Source organism: Zeus faber (assembly GCF_960531495.2).
Source record: "Zeus faber genome assembly, chromosome: 19".
NCBI lineage: Eukaryota > Metazoa > Chordata > Actinopteri > Zeiformes > Zeidae > Zeus > Zeus faber.
In genome coordinates this window covers 16,462,307-16,485,891 of record NC_137206.1, presented here as the reverse complement: position 1 = coordinate 16,485,891, position 23,585 = coordinate 16,462,307, and the positions used below count along the sequence as shown (strand labels likewise).

At 45.4% G+C, this 23,585-nt stretch overlaps 1 protein-coding gene across 1 annotated transcript in view; it reads left to right on the top strand.

Moving 5' to 3' along the window:
* Positions 1-10,306, top strand: part of LOC307244592 (cysteine-rich secretory protein LCCL domain-containing 1-like) — a 14,782-nt gene extending 4,476 nt beyond the window's left edge. The window contains exons 3-15 of the mRNA XM_080019834.1: positions 3,367-3,485; positions 4,777-4,909; positions 5,060-5,175; positions 5,308-5,408; positions 6,211-6,402; positions 7,422-7,482; positions 7,610-7,676; positions 7,844-7,974; positions 8,084-8,127; positions 8,216-8,288; positions 8,368-8,443; positions 8,596-8,729; positions 9,913-10,306. Coding sequence (XP_079875960.1) covers positions 3,367-3,485; positions 4,777-4,909; positions 5,060-5,175; positions 5,308-5,408; positions 6,211-6,402; positions 7,422-7,482; positions 7,610-7,676; positions 7,844-7,974; positions 8,084-8,127; positions 8,216-8,288; positions 8,368-8,443; positions 8,596-8,729; positions 9,913-9,964 — 1,299 coding nt within the window. The 3' untranslated portion in view covers positions 9,965-10,306. The remainder of the gene's footprint in view (positions 1-3,366; positions 3,486-4,776; positions 4,910-5,059; positions 5,176-5,307; positions 5,409-6,210; positions 6,403-7,421; positions 7,483-7,609; positions 7,677-7,843; positions 7,975-8,083; positions 8,128-8,215; positions 8,289-8,367; positions 8,444-8,595; positions 8,730-9,912) is intronic.
* The last annotated feature ends 13,279 nt before the right edge of the window (positions 10,307-23,585 follow it).

Here is a 23,585-nt window from a genome sequence, read left to right as displayed (position 1 = left end):
TCCGGCTGCCAGACGTTATCTTCACCCAACTTCTCCGCCGCTCGCGCAATTGACTACGAAAGGAAACAGAAGACGCACAGAGGAAGTTTTACCCCTGCTGCACGCTCTGGAATGCGACCAGATGACGCTGGTGGTGGTGGTGGCTGGGTGGGTGGGTGTAGGAGGGGTGGGTGGGGGTGGTGGGGGCATGGCTGCAAATGAGGTGTTAAGCGAAATAAACAATGCAGTGTGCACAGCGCTGAAAGACTTCAGCGAGAGGAGGTGTTTTTCTTTGCAAGCCCCAGCAGGAGCGGACGAGGGGGTCTGGGCTCACGAGCACCACCTTGTGCACGCACACGCGCGCGGGCGCACACACACACACACACACACACACACACACACACACACACACACATACACATACACATACTGCACTCGCTGTGCAAACAACAGCAGTTTTGGCATGCGGGCTGTGCTGTGTCTTGGCCGTCACATTTATAACACTTTTTTTTTTTTTACCCGTTGTCAAACTCTTGTTCCAACATCCGATGGATCCGATAAAGTGTTTTTTTTTTTTTTCAATCGTGGCCTAAATCATCCCTTTGTCGCATAAACGCCACTCTGCAATTTTCCTTCCCCCAAGAAAGTCCATCCAAAGTTCTGGTCGGTTCAGGGACCGCAAATTCCAACCGCGGTGGCTCCACTCAAAAACATTTTTGGGAGCATAATCGTGTATTAATGGCCAGCAGTGTTGCATTGACCTTCTTTGTCAGTGCCATTCCAAGCACGAAATTACCGACGCGCCGCAGTTCACGGATCTTATGGCAATTACCACAACTCATCTGTAATGTGTTTCAGTCCGCTTATCAGTGTAAACACATTGATTATTTTTCGGTGCAAGGCTACTTGTCAAGAGAATCGATGGGGAAAATGACTTGGTCCAAGATCAAGATTTTAATTGAAGGCATTTCTTTTTTTTAGGAGGCGCAGCTCTGCTGGTTATGGCCGCGCTAAAAGTTCTCTGGCATCCTTACAGCCAGAGGTACGCTGTTGATTCATCTACCAAAAAGCAACAAATTAAAATGCGTGTTAAATCGATTGTTTTATTTATTTATTTATTTATTTAAACACAGCAGTATGTGGCCTGGAACTAAATGTCTGGTCATCGATTCAGGCTAATTATCCTTTTTCTTCGTAGATTCATCTCTCTGATGATTAATTCAAACAATAAAATGACAGCAGCAATGTTTAATATCATACTAAATGAAAGTACAAGTTATCTGAGCTTATGCGGAGCAATATTAGATACTATAATTTTTTCTATCGCACCCCCCCCCCCCCCCCCCCCCGCCGTACATCAAACTCACAGCCACTGCCAAACATGTTTGGCAAATGATTGATTCTGGCACCAAAAGTTCCAAGATTTCAAGTAGTTATTAAAGTGGTACTTGGCAAAAAGTGACCTATAATTATCCATGTCTGCAAACCAAGAAATCAAAGTCCATTGAGCTATCTTTCAGCTATCACTTTTGAAAAATACCCATGAATGAATGGGCACTAAGTTCACTTTTGATCCGTTTACCAGCACTCACTAGTAGACCAGTGTTGTGACAATCATCTTTGTTTATCATTTATTACCATGGCGATAGTAACGTGTAAACAAGCCAACTAGCTTCTACTTTAATGATAGCAAGTCAATAGACATCATGTATCCCACGAAATGTTCTATTTTTCGAAGCTTCCCGTATTAATTCTATGACGATAAAAGCCCCAATTGTGTGTATGATCAGCAATATTATTAAAAGTAAGTAATGATTTCACTTTTATAGTTTACCATCGGTGTTCTATGGGGAAGAGGGCCACTCCAACATATCTATGTTGTATGGGTATTATGTGGTATGGTCATGTGATGCTGTAAATTCAAATGATTGGCTTCAATCGGACAGCACTTTCTCACTCCGTCCGCAGCAAAAAGGTGCAGCTATAAAGACCCCCCTGTGTCGGGTATACTGTATTTATTCAACAATTATGTAATATTTCTTCACAACTTGCTCATGGTCCGCCTCGTTAACTTCGCCAGAATTCGATCTGCGACATTGCCTCGGCGCCGCTCACCTTCAACTGAACATGTCGGTATGGTTGAATTCTCCAAGCCGGATTCCGGGAAAGTAGGAGGAACCGTTTCCCAAAGAGTTAACTCCGGGCAGCTCCAGACATCCTGTTGCCGGGCAGGTGCAGGTGTTTTTATGGGGTAATTCAGAGAACAGCAGTTGTTTCTGGGGGGGGGGGGGGCTGAAGTGGGTGACGGAGGATGGAAGGATGGAGGGCGCATGGGGGGGTTATGGTGTGTTATTGAATTTCAGCAAGGGTAAGCTATGACTTCCAGGGTGCAATGTGTCAAATCTGGAAAAAAATGTGACACCTCCACTGGTATTCTAATGTATGCACGCGTGGACGGACAGGGAGACAGACACACACACACACACACACACACACACACACACACACACACCCACTCGCACCACCCGGCCGCACACTCCGCTCTCCCGCTCTCAAGGTGACAAAGTGAAGGTGTGCAATTAAGGAAACTGATCCTCCTACAGAATTACAGCTGGTGTTATTCCAAGAATTGTTTTTATCTATTTATTTATTTCTTGACGAAAATGCCAGAATGTAGGTCAGCGGGGGGAAAGGACGCGGTCTGCATTCCCAAAAAACCCTGAATTGGAAACCGATCTTTTTTGTCCGCGGCCAGAGCTAAACCTGACTGCGAGGGTGTTTCGGAGGAAGGTAAAACCCAAAACAAGGGCCGGAGCCCGAACCCCGCGCAGGGAAACATGTGGAAAGTATTACTTCAAGGAAAAACAGCCCCCGTGCTTTATGCATTTTTGAAATAGCCCTCGATCTTTAGGGGAAACCGGTTTGGCGCAGAGCAGCTGAAGGGCAATCAGAGACTCGAAAGAAGAATGAAAACACAGTTGCTATGAGACTTTATCAGCAGATTTCTGGAAACAACGCTCAGACAGGATTCCTATTACGGCACACGTTCATTACATCGTCCCTCTGGTGAACAGTGACGCTGGCTTGACGTTGAATAGCACAATACCACACAGGCGCTATTGTCAGACTACAGTCCATTAATTCCTCTATAGAATCTCTCCTTGTACTCATTGTTAATACGGTTTTACAATTCTAATTTTGTCTCAATGGAGCCCCATAACCCATTAACGTATATCAGCAGATTTGTATTGATCATTTTTCTGCCGTGGATCCATTTTTAGCTCTCTCTCGTCAAAGGCGGAAGATTCCATCGAGGGGTCTGCGAATTTCCGGAGCCCATTTTAGGTTAAAAGTTTTCTTTTCTCCGTCCTCTCCCCCCTTCCGCAGGTGTGGGACACAGAGCTGGAGCGCACGGCTGAGGAGTGGGCCGAGACCTGCCTGTGGGAGCACGGCCCCGCGGGGCTACTGCCCCAGATTGGACAAAATTTGGGAGCTCACTGGGGAAGGTGTGTGTGTGTGTGTGTGTGCGTGTGTGTGTATATTATACATTATATTATATATATATAAAGAGAAACAAGTTACTAGAAATTGAAACCTACACTGTATAGATTTCTGTATATGTTAGTATAGTGTAGCTTCATATAATATAGTATAGTGTATAGTATAGCATCGTCTGTGTCTTTGTGCTGGAGGTCCCTGTTCAGGTGCCGGTGTGGAAGTTTGGCCGACCACACGCCACCCAAGGCTCTGTGGAAGCACAGAGACGCAGATGATGGGGTTTAAGAGACAGTTTATTGTAGAGAGTGGGCTAGGTGGAATAAGCCCAGGAGCAGATGGACACGTGTCATGACACGGGCTCCTATCCTGAGTGTGTGAGGGGTTAGACCAACCAACGGGCAACAGGTATGCGGCCGCACTAATCCTGGGCCCCAATTACCGAAACCCAGGACAGGTGTGGCTGCTCAAACCACACCATCCCCACACCACAAAAACATTGCATCGAATATAGTATAGTACAGCAAAACATTGCATAGAATATAGTATACTATATTAAAACATTACATATATAATTGTAAAGTAAAACATTGCATAGAATATAGTATACTATTGTAAAACATTACATATATAATTGTAAAGTAAAACATTGCATAGAATATAGTATAGTAAAACATTGCATAGAAATTAGTAGAGTAAAACATTGCATAGAATATAGTATAGTACAGTAAAACATTGCATAGAATATAGTAAACTACAGTAAAACATTGCATACAGTGCTGTAAAACATTGCATAGAATAAAGTATAGTATAGTAAAACAGTGCATAGAAATAGTATAGTACAGTAAAACATTACATAGAGAATATAGTATACTGTAGTAAAACATTTGGTATAATATAGTAAAACATTGCATAGAGTATAGTATAGTAAAACATTGCATAGAATATAGTATAGAACAGTAAAACATTGCATAGAGAATATAGTATGCTATAGTAAAACATTGCGTATAAAATTGTAAAACATTGCATAGAATATAGTAAAGTGTAGTACAGTTAGTACTATACAGGTAGTACTATATATATATATATATATAAAATAGTGTAATAAAGTACAATATATAATGTAATATAGTATGGTATAGTCCTATATATTACAAATAAAGATGGTCTCTTGCTGCAAACAGCCGTAGGGATGGTGTATTTTTAACCACGTTTTTAACGGCTAATTCAGTAAACAGTGCGGTGGATACCTGCAGCCCTTGGTGTTGTGTGATGTCTGAAACCTTGCCTTTATCGCTCCAGATACCAACCGCCTACGTTCCATGTGCAGGCGTGGTACAACGAGGTGAAGGACTACTCCTTCCCCTACCCGCAGGAGTGCGACCCCTACTGCCCCTTCAGATGCTCTGGCCCAGTTTGCACTCATTACACGCAGGTAGCCAGACTGCAGACTGTACCATTATCAGCATGGGGGGGGGGCGGGCGCCGGGCGCCGTGATAGTGTGTCCTCAACAAAACAAAGTCCTTGAGATAAAGAAAACATGTCGGAATTGTTTTTCTTGTCTTTCTTTCCGTCTCTACTTAGCTGGTGTGGGCCACCAGCAGTCGCATCGGCTGTGCGATAAACATGTGCTACAACATGAACGTGTGGGGGCAGATCTGGGCCAAGGCTGTTTACCTCGTCTGCAACTACACACCAAAGTACGTTCATTCGATTCGATTCATTGACTGCTACATCAGTGACACGAGAGCACCAGTAAACCCGACTTTACTGTCGTGTCTTAATGACTGAGTGCGCTGGTAAATAAATCCACTGACCTTTGACCTGAACAGGGGAAACTGGTGGGGTCACTCTCCCTACAAACATGGAACCCCCTGCTCCGCCTGCCCCCCCAGCTACGGAGGAGGCTGCAAGAACAACCTATGCTACAAAGGTGTGTGTGTGTGTGTGTGTGTGTGTGTGTGTGTGTGTGTGTGTGTGTGTGTGTGTGTGTGTGTGTGTGTGTGTGTGTGTGTGTGTGTGTGTGTGTGTGTGTGTGTGTGTGCATGTTAAAGCAGAAGATTCTTAAAAAAAAAAACCAACTAGATAGCAATAATATTTAAAGTGCACATGACTAAGCACATGATGCTCTGGAAGCACAACCACCTATAGACCTCAAACCAAAACATTTTTGTTTGGCATTTTCGTGCTTTATTCGATTGTGACAGCGCGGGGAGAAAGGGAAGGCAGGGGGCGGAGAGAGAAGGCATGGCATGCAGCAAATGGCCTTGTCCCGGAATTTAACCTGGGCTGCTGCGGTACGGACTCAGCCTTGAAAATGGGGGGGCCCTCAAACCTTTTTTTTTTTCGACAGAAGAAAAGGCACAATTAAAAGCAAAACACAAAACAAGCTTCAAGGATAGGTTCACTATTATTCGACCCAGGCCTTATAAAAATGTTGCCCATTCCCATCATTTATAGCTGATGAGCGCAGATGAACGCTTTACTATATAGGAAACCTACCGCTTAGAAAATGAAGTGGCTCAACTTCCTGTTTCTCGTCGCTTAAAAGAGATGATTTGCAGAAGTGCAAAATGCTTAGAAACTCATAGTGAGGCTGTATTACCTAAACACACATATTTGTGTGAACAGAAATGGCTGCGACGGAGGCAATGAACACTCTTAAAACCTCGAGGTGACACGTCGTTGTCTGTTCCATCCCCTCAACTTTCATTTTCTTTTTTTGTTCCTTGAAGACGACGGCTCCAGCGCGCCTCCGGAGGAAACGGAGGAAAACAACTTCATCGAACCGGAGGCCCCCCATGCGCCACAAAAGCCCAGGCCCCGGACCCCCAAGCCCGACAGGCCCGAGCCTCCCAACGTGCCCGCCACCAAGCCCCCCACGGAGGTTCTGCAGAAGAATGAAGTGGTCAACACACAACAGATGTGTAGGCTGCTATTTCACTGTTTACACTGGATCCCATTTCATCTCAAAACTGTTCAGTCTGGAGGGTTTTTTTTGGAGTTGGGGGTGCACAGGATTGTAAATAGTACAGTGTGGGAGCCGATGGGACTAAACACGCAGTTGTTTTTAAAGAATCCGGTCGTTTTCTTCGCATTATGCGAATCGGTCTCCACTCAGTATTGATCAAGCAAAAAGGAATAACCGGATAAAAAAGAAAAATGCTTTGTTTTTGTTTCAATGATTTTGTAATTTCTTTTAAATTGCTTTGATGCTCTGCAGCCTTTATCTGTCATCTCCCTGATTAGCTGTGACAGGTTTGGAAGTATACTAAATATTGCAAGTCACTCTGTGGAGGGAGGGAGGGGGGAGCGGCGCAGGTTTTTTTGTCCTATTTTAGCTTGATCTCCTGAGTGTGTGTTTGCTTTTCGTCGGCCGGGCTGTGGTTTCTAAATGGCTTCCTCTCTCCAGTGTAAGTGGCCCTGGCTTGTAAACTAAGACCGTTCCTACAGGACTGCTGACCACCACCTGCAGGAATTCCTCCCTTTTTGGCTCCAAAACATCATACGATACTCGTTATGGGGCTTCGCTGCAAATACGCTTTTCTGTGAAGGTGTTTGATCCAGGACGGGCCCGTTTGGTTGGCGCACGAGTATTTAACCGGGTAGTATTTCAGCCGCGGCCCCTTTCGCCAAAGTGTATTACATCGAGAGCGAGTAGTACAATTTTGTTTTCCAATGCGGCTCCGTTCTGGGCGCTCCCGTGCAATCCATGCGGGAGAGCAGCAACCGAACCCCAAAACATCAAAGCTGACCTAAAGGGAACCTGTCGTAGCAATGACTTCAGAGCTGCGACTTACGTAATTCAAGTTCGATACAGATGAAACGGGACTAATGGAAGTTTTGCAATGAGCCCTGGAACAAAACAGAAGGCAGTAGTAGTAAGAGCATAGTGTGAACACACAATTTATGGCAAGCTATCAGCTTCGTGCTTTTGTCGTTTCAGCCCAAATTGTGACCTGTGACACCAAACTACGAGATCAGTGCAAAGGAACTCCGTGCAATAGGTAACAGATGATGTGTTTTCCAATTATTCCATCGCTCCATCGGTACCTTTTTTTTTTTTTACACAGGGGTCGTAAAATAACTAAACGCCGCTACCTTCTAATGGTCTTTTGGAACGCTCGCCTACAGATACGAGTGCCCGGCCGGATGCCTCGATGCCACTGGAAGAGTAGTCGGTACTGCGTACTATGAAATGGTGAGTGCATAGGGATATTCTGAATCTCGACGCTATCCAAATACTTTTGGGGCCGTGTTGGGAGTGAGTTGTCAAACCACTGGAGAGCGTCAACTAAATGTCTAAAATGTGCAAAATTTGAGCCACATCATCAAAAGTTGGCTTCCCATACGGCATCCTTTTGGCAGCAATCCAGCGTGTGCAGGGCCGGGTTGCACGCGGGCGTCATAGACAACGACGGCGGGTGGATGGACATCACGAGACAGGGACGGAAGGACTTCTTCATCAAGTCCAACAAAAATGGCGTCCAGTCGATTGGGTACGGGGGATTAACGCCGTATAGGTGCCAGGCTGTTCTCTCACCATGGGGCGGTTAAAAAGGTCCCGGTGTCGTTAATATCCCTCTGTTTCGTCTTTTCTCTCGGCAGAAAATATCAGAGCGCCAACGCCTTCATAGTCTCCAGGGTAACAGGTAAGACTCTTTTGAGACATCAGCGCATTTCGGTTTCAAATGACGTGGGTTTGCGTGTGTCATCGAGATGTTTCGTCCCCTCCTACAGTTAAAGCCATCACGTGCGAGACCACGGCGGCACAGCTCTGTCCGTTTCAAAAGCCTGCAAGGCACTGTCCAAGGTAGTAGGCAGTTCTCCAATGTCCGGTCTGTCCTTCGTCCCTATATCCGTCTTTCAACCCATTATATTTGCCCTTTCAGATTATACTGCCCCAGGAACTGTTTGGAGGAGAACCCTCACATCTCCAGAGTCATCGGCACCAGAATATACTCCGACGTAAGAGTCGTCGTGAGGTCACATGTTCCTGCCGTTATTTCAGCGGTCTTCTTAAAGCTATTACAGGACGGGCAGCATATTTTTTCCTTTTTTTTACATTTTTTTTTTAACTCCCTCCCTTTCTTTTATGTCCCTCGCGTGCCTTCAAACAGTGGTCCAGCGTTTGCCGGGCGGGGCTCCACGCCGGCGTGATCCGGAACGGCGTGGGCGGCTACATGGACGTGATGCCGGTGGACAAGCGGAAACAGTACATCGCCTCGTACCAGAACGGCATTTTCTCCGAGAGGTACTGGGCGGCGGGGGGGGGGGGGGGGGGGGGCTTATCCCAGCTGGAAAAAAAAAGAGGGAGATTTTAAAAAGGAACAAAAAGAAAGAGCCGAAGGGAAGAGAGCTCGGAAATCAGCAGCGGCGGCTTACCTTGTTTTTTTTTTCCTGTTTTTCGTCAATTTATCGCAGTCTTTCCTTTTCAATTTTATAAGATGCATCAGAAATCATTTCCAGTTCATTCATGCAGTTGAAATCATGATTTTCCCCAGTTGACAAAGGACGGAACTGTTCGGAGGGAAGGGTTCGACCATAATAAAGATTAAACCCGGCATAGGCGGCTGACCTGAATAGAGCATAAAGTCTGTGCCGTACCAGTCTCTGGCAGCGTTAAAAGTATAGCTCCGTACCAGCCTCTGTTTGGGGCTCATGCTGACCCACATTCTGCTTTTATAGATGGGAGAGTTGAAATGACTTTGGGAAAGTTCTACAGAAATGCCTTGTTAAAATGACCTGTATGGTATTTGAGGACACAGACTTTGTGCCTGTGTGCAGTTTCCTGTCCTTTCACACACGCACGCACGCACGCACGCGCACACACACACACACACACACACACACACACGTACTATGCCCACATGGTGCATTGTCGTGAAGACAGATGAGCAGTCCGTCTGCTCTCTGTCTCTCTCACATCGCATTGTCTTACTCTTTCTAAGGCTCCTTACTTTACCCCTCTCTCCCTCACTCTCTCTCTCTCGCCCCACCCTCCTTCTCCCTCCCTCCCGCCTTTGCTCGTCTATCTCCACCACATTTATCTTCGTCACACTGGTGCGGTGCCTGACGTCTGTTAGTGTCAGCCTGTCATGTTATCTGTCTCCCCTATAAGTTCATATAGCTTCCCTTTCATTGGACGGACACGTGTGTGTGTGTGTGTGTGCGTGCGTGCGTGCGCGCGTGCGTGAAAACCAGACGATAATCTGTTTGCCCGGGGAGCTCCTTCCCATCTTGTCTCGTCCCTATCTGTTTACATCCTATCTGTCATCAGAGTGTTTGGTCAGACACTGACGTGGACCTTTTTCTCCCCAAAAAAAGTCTCTCTGGTCTTGTGTCTGTCATCCCCGTGTCTCCGCCCAAACTGACGACCTTCCGCTTCTTCTCTCGCTCTCCCCTCTCCTCCTCTCTTCTCCCCCACCTTCTCGCAGCCTCCAGAACCCTCCCGGAGGCAAGGCGTTCAGGGTGTTTGCTGTGATTTGAGGGGCTTCGACTTCGCCAAACAGGAGTGTTAAAAAGGGGAGGAAAAAAAAAAAAAAAACGAAACAAAAAAAAAAAAGAAGAAAAAGAAGAGGAAGAAGAAGAAGAAAGGCACTTGAACGGTTGAATGGGTGGTAATCAAGCCCTGTTGTCAAACTCAATGACTGAAATGTTTTTGGCTATGCTACCCTCCCCGTCGGGGCGGAGGGAGGGAGAGGAGGGGGTCAGAGGTGGTCTCCCTGGCAACGTCAACCGAGCAAACCAAAACTTGGCACACAAAAACACCCACGACGAGGGAAAAGGTTAGCGCCCGCTTCGCTTTGGGGGGGCTCCGCTTTCATTCTGTCTGAGTGAGAAACGCAGCTTGTGTGTGTGTGTGTGTGTGTGTGTGTGTGTGTGTGTGTGTGTGTGTGTGTGTGTGTGTGTGTGTGTGTGTGTGTGTGTGTGTGTGTGTGTGTGTGTGTGTGTGTGTGTGTGTGTGTGTGGGGGTCACTGGGCTCGCTGTTGATCTCCAGGATTGGATGTATCTTGATGTTCGTACATGTTTAAGGGTCCCCGGCCGCGTGGTCTTATTGATGTGCTTTTATCTCGGCCTTTCTACTCAGTAGTTCCCACCCATAACGACGTGACAGCTTACGATATAACACGATACGTAGCTCTTACACGTACGGAAAATCTCTTTTTGTTTTTATGTTTTATTTTGAGATACGTGAGATGTGACATTCTCAAATTCGGCACATTGGATACTCGTGCTCTGGGGGATGGGAGGGGGGTCGTTTCGAGTTCTGTCATGTTATGTCCTTCGGTGGGTGTTTTATTATTATTATTATTTTGTTTTTTTGTTTTTAACATAGTGGAACAAATTTTCGTGCATTTATTTTTATATGAGTGTGTTTATATCAGTATCAGTTGTAAAGGAACGCTGCTATGTGTCATTTTATTTTATTTTTTTCTATTGTTATTCTAGATTCCAGTGTGATGTTATTGTTTTACTCGATAAATGTGGCATAGTTCAACTCCCTGCCGGTCGGGAAGTACGCGCACGTGCCCCCTGGGTCGTGGTGCACGGCAGCCTTGTGTCTTGTTTAGATTTTATGCCATACGATCACAGGCCAGATCCGAAGATTTGCCCACAGTATACAGTACCAGCACAACGGCTTATATTGGACGATGCGGCAAAACTCTTTGTGGGCCAAAGCCCTCCTCTCTTGGCTATTTCATATTGTGTCATATTGGAAAAAAAAACCTGAATAATTATCAGTATGTTCACATTGAATATAATGCATTATACACAGAGTGTTAAGGGAAACCAATTTTCCCTTTTTTGTTGTTTGTATAAATGTGTTTAGCTTTCAATCCAGGTGCTCTACATATAGAAAATAAATTATATAAATGCTGTCTGTCACGTTGTACAGTGCATATATTTTCCCTACCTCAGTTTGTTCAGAAAAAATCATTTTGGAATAAAATATCGCAACTCTAATATTTTCTGTGTCCTTCTACCAGTAGTAGAATATTATTGTATGTAATATAATTGGCGTTAATGAAATATGATCTCCTTTGATCAATGCTTAAAGTGGTGATCCACAAGAATATTTTGCTTAAAACTTTCATATTTGATACTTTTTTTCAAGCTGGCCCTTTTTTATTTTTTTTGAAACTTTGAGATTGTATTTGTGTTATGCATGTGGTACTCTATTTGCAGCTTCCATTGCTGGTGGTGGGGTCCGCGCGGGCAAAGAAGTAAAATGCAGAAGCAGTGGCTTTGTGGTCAGTAAACTGTCAATATGGATGAACATTCATCAAAAAGAACAGTACTCCGGGATAAAAAAAAGATATCCACCCCCTCGTACAGAAAAAAAATGGAGAACAAAACTAATGGAATACTGAATATTGCGGCGTCATCCACCCAACAAAGACTAACTTTAAAGTACAGAAATACACAATACACTCTTTGAAAATCAACAGGAATACTGTCATGACTTTAGCGCTGCCTAGATTCCTCGTAGTCTATAAACATGTCCCCATGTTGTACTGTTACGAGCCACAGTACAAAATGTAAGTATTAAATATAATCACCCACCATGTAACATCTGGGCTGTCTCTACTCCCACCCTTCCAAACCCATTCCTTCGTCCTTCACATCACATAGAAACGAGGAAGATCCATACATACTTGATAACGTTGAAGCAAGGTTTAACAGAACCACTCCAAAGGTTGCCCTCGATGCTGCACGGTGGGTGAAGTTCAACAGGAGTACCTCCAGCACGATTCAGGAAAGAAAACTGCTGTGTCCTTGGGAAACTTTACCATCACCAGCAGAATCAAGAAGACAAAACCTTTCGCTGGTGAGAAGCAGTCATCTTGGACTTAGGCTGAAGGGGGTTTTATTTGTTTGTTTTTTTTTTCTTTAAAGCTTATGCCCACTGTTCTCAATCCGCCCAGTGAAGAATGGAACCCTCAAGCCGCGGGGTGTCACGTTATATTCCTTCTTTGATTCCTAATAAATAGCTATCTGCATAGCTGCATTTGTCATGAAGTATGTTGTCAATGGTTATGTTTGTCTGTGATCAAGTTTTACGGGGGCCGCCTTTTAGAGAAGACCACTGCAAGCACTCTCTGATTTAAACAATAATATAATGTTACATCACGATTCATGATTTGCATGCAGGGGTGGACTGAAACAATCATTCAGGCCGTGAATTTGACTCCATCCCAGGCTACCCTGTTCATACAAACCACCAGACCGCTTATTTTGTCTATGTTCATCCGGGAGGAAAGATATCCAGATTACAAAACACCAAAAAGTCTGAATACTGAGTCTTCAAGGTATGCTAGGTATGCTTTGAGGGGTGCGCCCTTTAAAACTCACAAGGAATACATCAAAGACACACCAAACCATCAGCCTACTTGTCTAAAATGTTATAGGTAAGGAGGTAGACGGTTGCCACGGGCGTCGCCGAGAGACGTGGCAACGTCCTTTTGTTGGCGCGCGCGCACCCTATCGCCGGGGTAACACTGCGGCACGAGTGAGAGTCGTGCCTCAGCTTTCGCCCGCAGTTGCAGCAAATGGTCCCGGCTCGGATTCGAACCGGGACCATTTGCTGCATGTCATCCCCTCGCTCTCGTTCGCGGCAGGCCAAAATGACCCTCAGGCCACCGGGAAAGGTGCTCCCGGCGGGCTATCCGCGTATGGTTGCATGGCTGCTACGTTTTTTAAAACGATAATATACACAGACAAATGTGCACTTAAAAATACAGATACAGACACGTTAAGATAGTAGTTAAACGGAGTGCAAGCTGCACATGAAGCCAAATACAATTTCGTACTGAAAGCCCGGGGAATTATGTCGAAGAAAAGCATCATCTGCTGCAGGCTGAATATAGCGCTTCAGTTACAGCGGAAAACATTGCGCATCAGAATACCGGTCAATTGGCCAATTCAGATTCAAAGTAATGAATGTTCAGAGCCAAAACTTCAACACAATGAGTTGCTGTCAAAAATTCCCCCGAGGGGCTGGAAGTGCTGAAGGAGCAGTGGGTTCTGCGTGTCTGAAATGAGAGATAAACTCCTGCTGGATCGAATCCTCCCCAAAACCATCTCCTTGTCCATTCATAACCCTGGAGAGTGGAGTCGTTGCACCTCATTGGTCCTTGAGCCCCAGTGGAGTGAAATGAGTAATGCAGGTTGGGAGCACTAGGACACACTGGGACAGTCGCCCGCCGGGCAAGCAACCGTCACGCCCGCACCGTCACGCCCGCCGGGCACGCACCATCACACCTGCACCATCACGCCGACCGGGCATGCACGGTCACGGCTGCCGTGCCCACACGTCACATCCGCACCATCTAGCCCACCGGTCATACATATATGTATGATCGTATGTATATGTATGTGATAAATAAACATCTTGAATCTTGAATCTAAAAATGCAAAGAAGCACAGAATACAATTGAATACCATTTACCGTACCGTCATGCATGCCGGGCACACACCGTCACGCCCACCGGGCACGCACCATCACCGTTAACTTTTCTTTGTATTTTTATTGTAATTATTATTATTTCCAATTTTTATAGGTGACCTTCGGTGACACCACAATTTCCCTCCAGGGATGAATAGAGAATATCTACAAATTGTATAAACACATTCCTAGCTTTATTTCAAAACTATCTTGAACACTTAATTGTTTATAATTGTTTTCATTATAATATTGTTAAAAGCCAGGTAGCCTCAAGTAGGATAAGTTTCCAAGAAGCTAAGTGCAGCTAAATCTTAGGGCAGTTGGATTTACAGTGTGCTGAATATACAGCTATTGAGGTCACACAATATAACCTTTTCAGATGACTTCCGTGAATGTTTTAGAGGCTGGGGAAATATGGCTGGATACAGTAATTAGCAGGTGACAAATGTTACGGCACACAAGGGAGAATACATACACCTCATTCTGCATTCTGAGCAAAGCCCAGAGACGCATCAGCTCCAACAATAAAATGGTAAACCACTTAGCCAACTTCCCGCCGCCTCGAACCTGGGAATAATAGGTACAGGCAACAGGGGGAAAAACATACACACACCCGTTTGCTGCTGCCACCGCCAAGGACAAGGGCAGACTGCAGTTTCATTTGTTCTGTAGAGAAGGTGATCCGCCGCAACCTTCCTTCCCTCCAGGACCTGCACACCTCCAGGACCTTGAGGCGGGTGGGGAAGATTGGGGCCGGCCCTTCTCACCTCGGACATCACCTTTTTAAGACTGCCATCTGGCAAGAGTTTCCGGGCCACCAGGACCAAAACCTTGCGCCACAAGAACAGTTTCTACCCATCCTACTAGCCAGGCTCACCACCACAACTCGCAACTTGTGCAATAATGTACATGAAATAACACTGGTGTTATGCTGCACATACTGTAATAACCTAGTTAGCACATAGTAATAATTAATATTATAATTTATCATTTTTAAGTTAACAGTAATTTATTGTGTGCATAGTATTGCATTTGTATTGCATTTCTACCTTAAATCTTATTTGTATATCTACCTTAAATATCTGACTACTTCAGTTTTGTATTTTTGTCTTTTGGCTATGTTTGACAATTAAATTTGATCATATTTCATTCAATTTTTTATTCTCCCTTTATCAGACTGTTAAGCTTTTTGTTAAGCCAAACCTCACCAGAAGAAATTCCTCGTATATGTAATTGTACCTGGCAAAATACAACCGATTCTGATTCTAGTGTGTGTGCATGGGTGCACGCGCACGTCAGTCGCGTGGTGGATGTCAAGTTGTTCCACACTGAAACCGTTCAGAATTGCAGTTCAGAAATGCCCCATTCCCCTTAGTGTTAAAAAAAAAATACTGCCTATAGAATATATAAAAAAGCCTGTTTTTAGACCCGTATTACACACACACACACACACACAAAAAACACACACACACACACACACACACACACTCAATCATCAACTCCTCACAATAACATTAAATCCTTCTACTTCTGATTGGCTGAACTCACCCGGAGAGAGAGGGAACTATGGAGTGATTGATAGGTGGCGCAGGTCGGCTGCCTGGGCCTTCTGAGGTAGAAAAAGGGAGGCATACATCAGACAGATGTCAAAATTCACAGCGGGGCGCGTGATAGGTGGCTTTGTGAAGCCCCGGAGAGTGAAAGAGAAAAAAATATGAGAGAGAGAGCGAGAGAGAGGGAGGGAGGGAGAGAGATGGGAAAAGAGGATCAAGCAAGGCAGAGGAACCGATGCTTCGGGCTGAGAAAACAGCACGGGGGTATTGATTATCTGACGCCCGCCCTCAGCCATGATACATTGTGACCACGCCGTCTACTCCCGAACCCCGTTTCCTTATCCCTTTCCCGAAACTTTTGCGAGTTTTCACTTCATTGAAAACAATTAACGGAATTGGGTGTGTATTCTTAACAACTTTTGCATTCAGCGATTAGTCGGGTATTTCGAAGTTTATCGATTTGCCTACGTAAACAGCGATGACTGAGGCTTTGCGCCGTATGGCGGTAATTATTTATAGCCTGAGTCGCGCGAAGCACCGAATGACAGAGAGGATTTGCCAACTACCCTAACGTGCCGGTGTTGCCAACTGTTTTCCAAGAGGAGTAGCTAGCACTCGCTCCAAAGGTCGCTTAAAGTCACCAGATGACATCATGTGCTCATTTGCATATTCATGACATCATTGTGGATCATTTGCATAAAGATTAGTGGTTGTGCCGGTTGCAGCAAGGGAGAGATCACCTTGAGCCATATAAAAGGTAGATGGAGAAATCTTTCGCCAAATAGTCACCAACCCACTACATGGACATTGCATATTTGATGTAAAAAAATATACATACAAAGGGACGCCACCCCTTCTGACTGCCTGCGGGCGCCGCAAGGGGAGATGAAGGAGATCGCAATTACTCTGAGCAGCATGATGCATGGGAAGGAATGACACTAAAATACCATGAAAATATTTTTCGCCTTTTATCTGATGGTCTGAATAACTCGCTAAATTTGTCACTAGTCGCTTTTTTTTTTTTATAAAGTCGCTAAGACGGTCTGAAAAGTCGCTAAATCCCGTGAGAAAGTCGGCGAGTTGGCAACTCCGCCATCGGCACCATGCCGGGAGGGCACCGACTCACGGTGCGCGGAGAAGATAAACGGACGGACAGAGAGACGGGCGGACAGACTGACAGACAGACACACAGCGGCCCATTAGGGTGCAGCAGGCCGGGTGCCGCAAAGACAGATGGGATGAAAGACGTGCTCGCAGCTAGTGGTGTCTGCATGGTGCCGCCACTGGTGTTTTCACACTGTCGTTTGAAATAAGGAAGGCCATTAATAACCTCCTCAGTCCTCCTCGGCTCGGCTGCAGTCTGGCACTCCTCGCAGGGCTAAATGTGGCGCTGCAACGCTGCAGACTGGCAGACAGCGCCGATGAGACCAAATATACCTGAGGGCAAATAGAGAGAGAGAGAGAGAGAGAGAGAAAGAGAGAGAGAGAATGAGAGAGAGAGGGAGAGAGACGCTGGAGTGAAGACAGAGAGTAATCCCATTTCATACAGTGGAGTTTGTGTTTGTTTGAGTGAAATAACGTCCCTCTGCGAGCCGAGCCGACACGCCCGCGTGCATGTGTGTGTGTGTGTGTGTGTGTGTGTGCGTGCGTGCGTGCGTACGTGCGTGCGCGCGCGCGCGTGCGGTTTGCTCGCTGTATTTTGGGATTTAATTGTATCACTCGCGTTGGATGCCGCTCTTTTCTCTTACTCACCTGTTTGTTTACGTGCGCTGCCTGTCGACATGGCTTGTGCCGCCACGGTTGGATGGGAATCAGATAGCGGGCGATGCAGTCAGAAAAGCCGTCAGCGCCGAAGCTAGAGAGTTACGGTTGCCAGTGGTAATGACTGTGCTCCTTCTTCTTGTCAAACCTTTACTTTGGCAGATGAACAAAACATAAATTTTGACAGGGGGAGAGGTTTTTTTTTCCCCTCCTTTTTTCCCGCCCGGGATCCAAAAATATTACATGTACATAGCTGCACTGTGAATTTGTTTTCGCACAAAAATGGAGTGGGTACTTTGGGGAGAGAAAAATAAGCTTTTCCTGAGTGGCAAGGTGACTCATATAATTATTGCGTTATTTTAGGTCTTTATGCTTTTTTTAAACCAACCTCTGACAAATCTTAGACATCTAATTTATAAAAAGCGGCTCTCCTTTGACGAACCTGCCCGACGGTTGGAGTGAAATTGAAAGCCTTATAAGTCATAGAAGGCAATCAGAATACACTTTTACTTCTAATTCAGTCTTAATGTGAAATAGTTAAATTGGGAAATTGGTATCTATGAGCCACCACTTAAGTACATGAATGCATAAGAATGTAAGTATATAAATCTATGCAGTGGTGTACGGTAACAAAGCAAAAACACTTTGTTACTGTACTTTCTGTACAGCTTTATATAAAAAAAAAGCCTTATTTTATATATTCTCATATATCTTACTTATATTTTACTTATTGTTTTACATTTATGTTTCATGTATGCACCGAACACCAAGACAAATTCCTTGTTTGTGTAAACTTACTTGCCAATAAAGACTATTCTGATTCTGACTCTGATTCTGAAGTATTTTTTGGGATTATCTCCAATTATTATATTTCTGTCGACTTTTACATTTAGCCCCAAAAAAAGTACCAACCCCCTTTTAACACATTTCCCCTGAACACCTTCGTTACGCTACCTTGCTACAGAGTAAAAATCTGAGGAAAACCTGTCACCAATGATGTGAGTGAAGCCTGTCATCACGAGGTTCATGTCAGCGAATCAAGGTTGATATCCAGCAGCAAGGTGAGTGTAAACACTCCCAAGCCTGTGCACAGAGTTGCCAGGTCCTCGTTTTTCCCCTGTGGAATCGGGCTACTTAAGTGTTGTGGCAGCTTGGGGGGGTGGCTGGGTTTGTCATGGAGACCTGGCAATCCTGCCCGTTTGAAGTTTCGACCGATATCGCGACAGAAGCAGCAGCGGCCTCCTCCAGCGGGGATGCTGCCCCACCTGCACCTGCTACGACGGACGGAGACACCGGTGGCCGTATTTACAGCAAATGTTTTCTTATGTGAAAGACGCATCTCAAGAGCTGACGGACAAATACAGGAAAATTGGCAACCAGAATAAAATCTGAGCAAAAAAAACAACAACAACTAAGCTCATCGCCACAAAAGAAGAGTCCGGCTTTTTTTACTCCACAGTATTAACTTTTACTTTAACCTTTGATACCTAAGTACATTTAATATAATATCATTACTTTTGATACTTAAATTGATACTTAACTTTAATATCAGCTTCTTTAAGACTTTTACTCAAGTAGTATTCTAATGAGGCTCTTTCACTTTTGCCATAGTAGTTATTTAGTAAGATATCCCTACTTTTACTCAAGTATAGCTTTCGAGTACTTTTTACCACCACTGAATCCATGATCATTGTTTTGCACATGGGTTTTGTTGTATGCGGTAATATCTGAAGGATTTTAAAAAGCTTTGACCCCATTTACAGTTTGTCGTGGAGGCTGTGTAGGGCTGGTACTTAGTGCTGGTATTGGCACCACAAGCCATGACCATTGTGCGCTCAGAAAATAAGTCTGCATGCCTTCCCAACAAGCGGAATGACACATACCATGGTTTCCCGGTTCCAGCACGGGGCCGTTGCACTGAGGTGTGAGCAACGTGACCTAATACTGTCAGACAAACGGTTGCCTTCACAAGAATGGCGATGGAATTTTGCCGGTATGAGCTGTAACGTGAGCCTGAGAGGTGCCTACCAGCTGCTGGAACAGAAAGTGGTGCCATCCGATGGCAGAGCGGCCTCCAAGGTGTCATCAGCTCCCATTTGGCCGCTCCCCTCCAACAGGTTGATTGCTGACTGCTTTAACGGATCAAATACTCTCTCTGCCTCCGGGTCCAAGACAAATAAATTAGGCTCAGGCCGTAAGACAGAGAAAAAGGGCTCCTTTGTTCGGCAGAAAATAAAGAAAATAGAAGCTTTTTGCTCTTCAGCCTCTGGATTATTTCCTTTGTTTTTAATCAGGTGAGTCAAGCCCAGGATGAGGAACATCTGGAAAATGGATGCTTCACAGATTAAGCCCAACTCAGTAGTGTCAGGGCACCTATTTGCACATTATGTATTATGTACTCCAACTCCCACTTCCGATTCCACCCCACTGCTGTTCTGATATGTCTGCTTTCATATCTATAAATATACATAATAACCCAAAAACCTTCTACCTTATACATAACCAAGCACAACTGTATTGTACGATGAAATGCTTCAACCTTGTACAGTACCTTACTCTGTATAAATGGACTTAGGTAAAAAGGAAAAAAAGCATAAAAGCTCTTCTAAATCAAGCAAATGGATTCAGGAAGGACAAATTGCACAGTTGGTATTAAAATGCATTCAACTGACAGTTCTACAATTATGTATTTTTTCCAGTTTTTGTTAATTGTTGTTTCTTGTTCCTAATAATTCATATACATCTACTGCATATGACTACATTTCACTTCTGCATGCTAAGATACGATGACCTTGATCAGAGTTTTCAAAGTGCACAGACACACACTCACAAACGCAGCCCTCCAAATGGCGTGCACAAGAAATAAACAGTGTGATATTTGTGCGAGCTGGGAGTGGGAACAGAACTTTAATGTTCATCCTGCTCTCAGATGTGGGTCGCTTCGAGATTGTAACGATAATAACAATAATACAGCTTTTGGGAACTTGGCAATGGCCGCCGCGTGCGGTGCCATGGATAATAGAGGAAATAGCCCGGGCTTCAAAGTGCCCTCAGCTATCCAAAGCACAATCAGGAGGGCCTGCGTGTAGAACAAACACTTGTTTGCAAGGGAAAGTGAAATAAATGCTGAGTAAGAACTGGGGCATAACATAAGCCTGGCAACACAACAAGGGACAGCGCCACCAGTTGTCTTCAATTGGGTATTGAGGCCAAGGCGTTTGAGCCATGCACGGAAAACGGGCAACCACACCCCTGTGCGTTCAGTCATAATAGAAGAAGAAAGTGATGGACCTTCTGTGCCAAAAGCCTATGGGGCCCACACGCCACGGAAGAAGAGCACAGCATAAAAGCTCAAGTAAACCCACAACAAAAAAAAAGCAAAGGACATTTGCCTTCAAAGTTACAAGCTACAGTGAGAGGAGTTTTTGCTGAATGATACATTCAGCAAAAACTCCTCTCACTGTAGCTTGAGCCAAACACACCGGCACCGCAGACAAATTTAGGACAAATGGGGGCAAAAGCAAACACCCTTCTATTGCAGGCGTGCGCAGTGGTGTTTATGTTGGGATCACAGTCAGGGTGCAGCAGGTCCAAAATATAAAGCGACAAATCAGACGACAAACCGGGCGACCAATCGGGCGGGCGGCTACGGTGCCGCAAAATCGCGGGGGAAGGCCGTCCCCGCGCTCTGACGTCATGGCTGACCTTTCGGTGTTTACAGAAGAGGTTTGATTTCCACTCGTTTTCCATGCTCACACACGGGTCCGTTGTGGAACGGCTCCTGGAGGTAAAAGAGTAGCTTTGTCCCCTCCTGGACAGCGAGCACAGGAGCCGCGCGCCTCTGCCAAGCCAGGAGAAGGGCCCACAAGCTGCGGCCATTGAGAAAAGCACAGGCATCACCTGTTTTATGTTAAGCTTGTCAGATCAAAAAAGGAAGCCAATAACCTGCAGCACTCAATGTGTAGTTACGGACAAATCTGACCCTCACCTCGGCTGATCTTCCTCGTGAAGACCGTGTTATGACAGACAGGTATCATAGCCTACTACTGAAAATGTGAACAGCCTCTCCAATATTCATCACCTGGAGAAATTGTTCAACCAAAGGAGATGCTCTGTTGAACAAGAAAAATGACATATCCTCACATCTGGCCTGTGCCACCCAGGACAAAAGTGATGCATCTATGATGAACACTGACAAAAAGAAAACTGTCTTATTTTGTGGAAAGAGTGGCGCGTTTACTGTACGCTGAATAATATACCGTGGTGGTTGGCTCATTCATCAGAATACAGATGTAGATAAATGATGCTTAATCTGTGATGTGCTTATCATGCACCGGACACCCAAAGTCATGTCAACTGCCCCAGTCCTTGAAGTAAGTACCTCCACCCCACATACACATTCCCAGTGAGGTGCTGTGAATACAATATTGCCCTCTACAGGGCAAACACATTACTCACAATTGTCTTTTTTCTAATCATTTCAATCAGAAGCCGATTGGTTCTGAGAAGCAAAAGACGTGGCGTCATCGTCATTGTAGACCATTAACTATAATTGGCTGCCAAAGTGGACCTTTAGCAACATTAAACACTTTAATATCTGGTCCATAAGCACTGTTTGTTATTGATTCTGTGGTTTTGCTTCCCTAGGACAAGTAATCAATATGTGGGGTTATCAAAGAATTGCTCCAAATATGTATCGGCGGACCACTTATTAAAACAAGGTTCATAAAATACTATAAAAATCCAGTCAAATAAAAATAATAAAGTAAATAGGAAACACAACTGCAGCATAAATCTTTATTATTACTATATAATATCATATACATTGGGGAAAAACCAATAGCAACAATGCTACCCATAATAACAGAAATACTAGTCTGCCTGCTATACTAACATTATACTACTTCTAAAGAACTACTGTGTTGTACCTCTTTCAAGCCAATACTGTGGCTTTGCCTTTTTCAAATTAGCTATGATGTTAAAAAAAAGAAGAAGCCATTCTTCTCGCCACTGTGTGGGGAAGCAAGGAAAGCTTTTATTCCAGCCCTCTATCTTCTCTGAAAGAGAGTGATGAACTCTGTCTCCACGCTCGCCCTGGTTCTTAGAGAAACGCCACAGCAGCAGAACAGCTGAGTCCCCAGAGACCCCCAGTCCACCGGGTTCAGCCTCGCCGTGGCAATAAAATGAACCCCAATTTGGCACACAAAGGCCGGGTCAAACCGCGGAGGTAGAGGCGCCGGTCACCCAGACGCCAGCGCGCTCCCTGTTTCCTTTTTACCTTCTATAGTCCCTTCTCTCCATTCCCTCTGCTCCCGTCTCGCTCCTCCGCTCCTCCCTCGCTCGTACTCCTCCGTCTCACCTGTCTCCCCCGTCGCGCTTCCCCAGCTCCTCTTCCTCCTGTTTCTCCTTGCCCTTGCTTGTCATGATCGCCCTTCTGACTCATTGTCGTTCATTTCCATTCTTAAAACGTGAGCGAAGCCCGCCTTCTCCGCTCCGTCTCCTGTTGCTTCTCGGGGGAGCACCTGGGATTGGTGTCACCTCGACTGGAGAAAGGTGTTTGCTTAACTTTTTTCCTCGAGTAGGCCTCTGCAAACTGCGCTCTGAGTAAACGCAAGCTTATTCACAGCTTTGTTTTTTCCCCGGCGAATTGTCGGTCGGCGTCCGGGGCTGGGAGGCACCGCCGTCACGGCCCACAATGCACTCCGCTCCACTCCACCGCCGAGTTGTCGGTGATTGAAGTAAAGGACCCTCTCGGATTCCTCACACTCGCAATTTACCCTTCGCTAAAAAAAAGGACAGAATCACCCTCCGACAACTTCTCCCACTCCGAACTGCGATGACGTTAATCGCAACCGCGCCGCGGCCGGATCCTCCGGCACGACCCGGTTGTGATTCTCCGTGTCGGGCCCGTGTCTTCCTCGACGGGGCGGCCTAGGACCCGAAAAGAGCCTGTAGTACCCTCCATGACTTGTTGTGAGAAGGAGTCACCCCCCCTCCGCCCCCGTCCTCCTCCACTCCTCCGTTTCACAGTTCTAGCATTTCTCCCCACCTCCGGGCAATGACATTTAATCAAACTCAAATCCCATTGTGCCTATTAACATATCTGGGCTGATGTGGGATGCTGTAAAAAGCTTGAGTAGAGAAACTCGAAGCAGAACATTACCATAATTCTGCCTGGGTGGGTCTCTCTCTCTCTCTCTCTCTCCCTCTCTCTCTCCTCTGCACTCTCTCTCCCCTGCTTTCTCCCCCACCCACATATATAAGTGCTTACCTGGCAAATGCCTCAGCAAAGAGATGAATTGCTTTCTCTTCCTCTCACTTTCTCTTTATTTCGCTCTCTCTCTC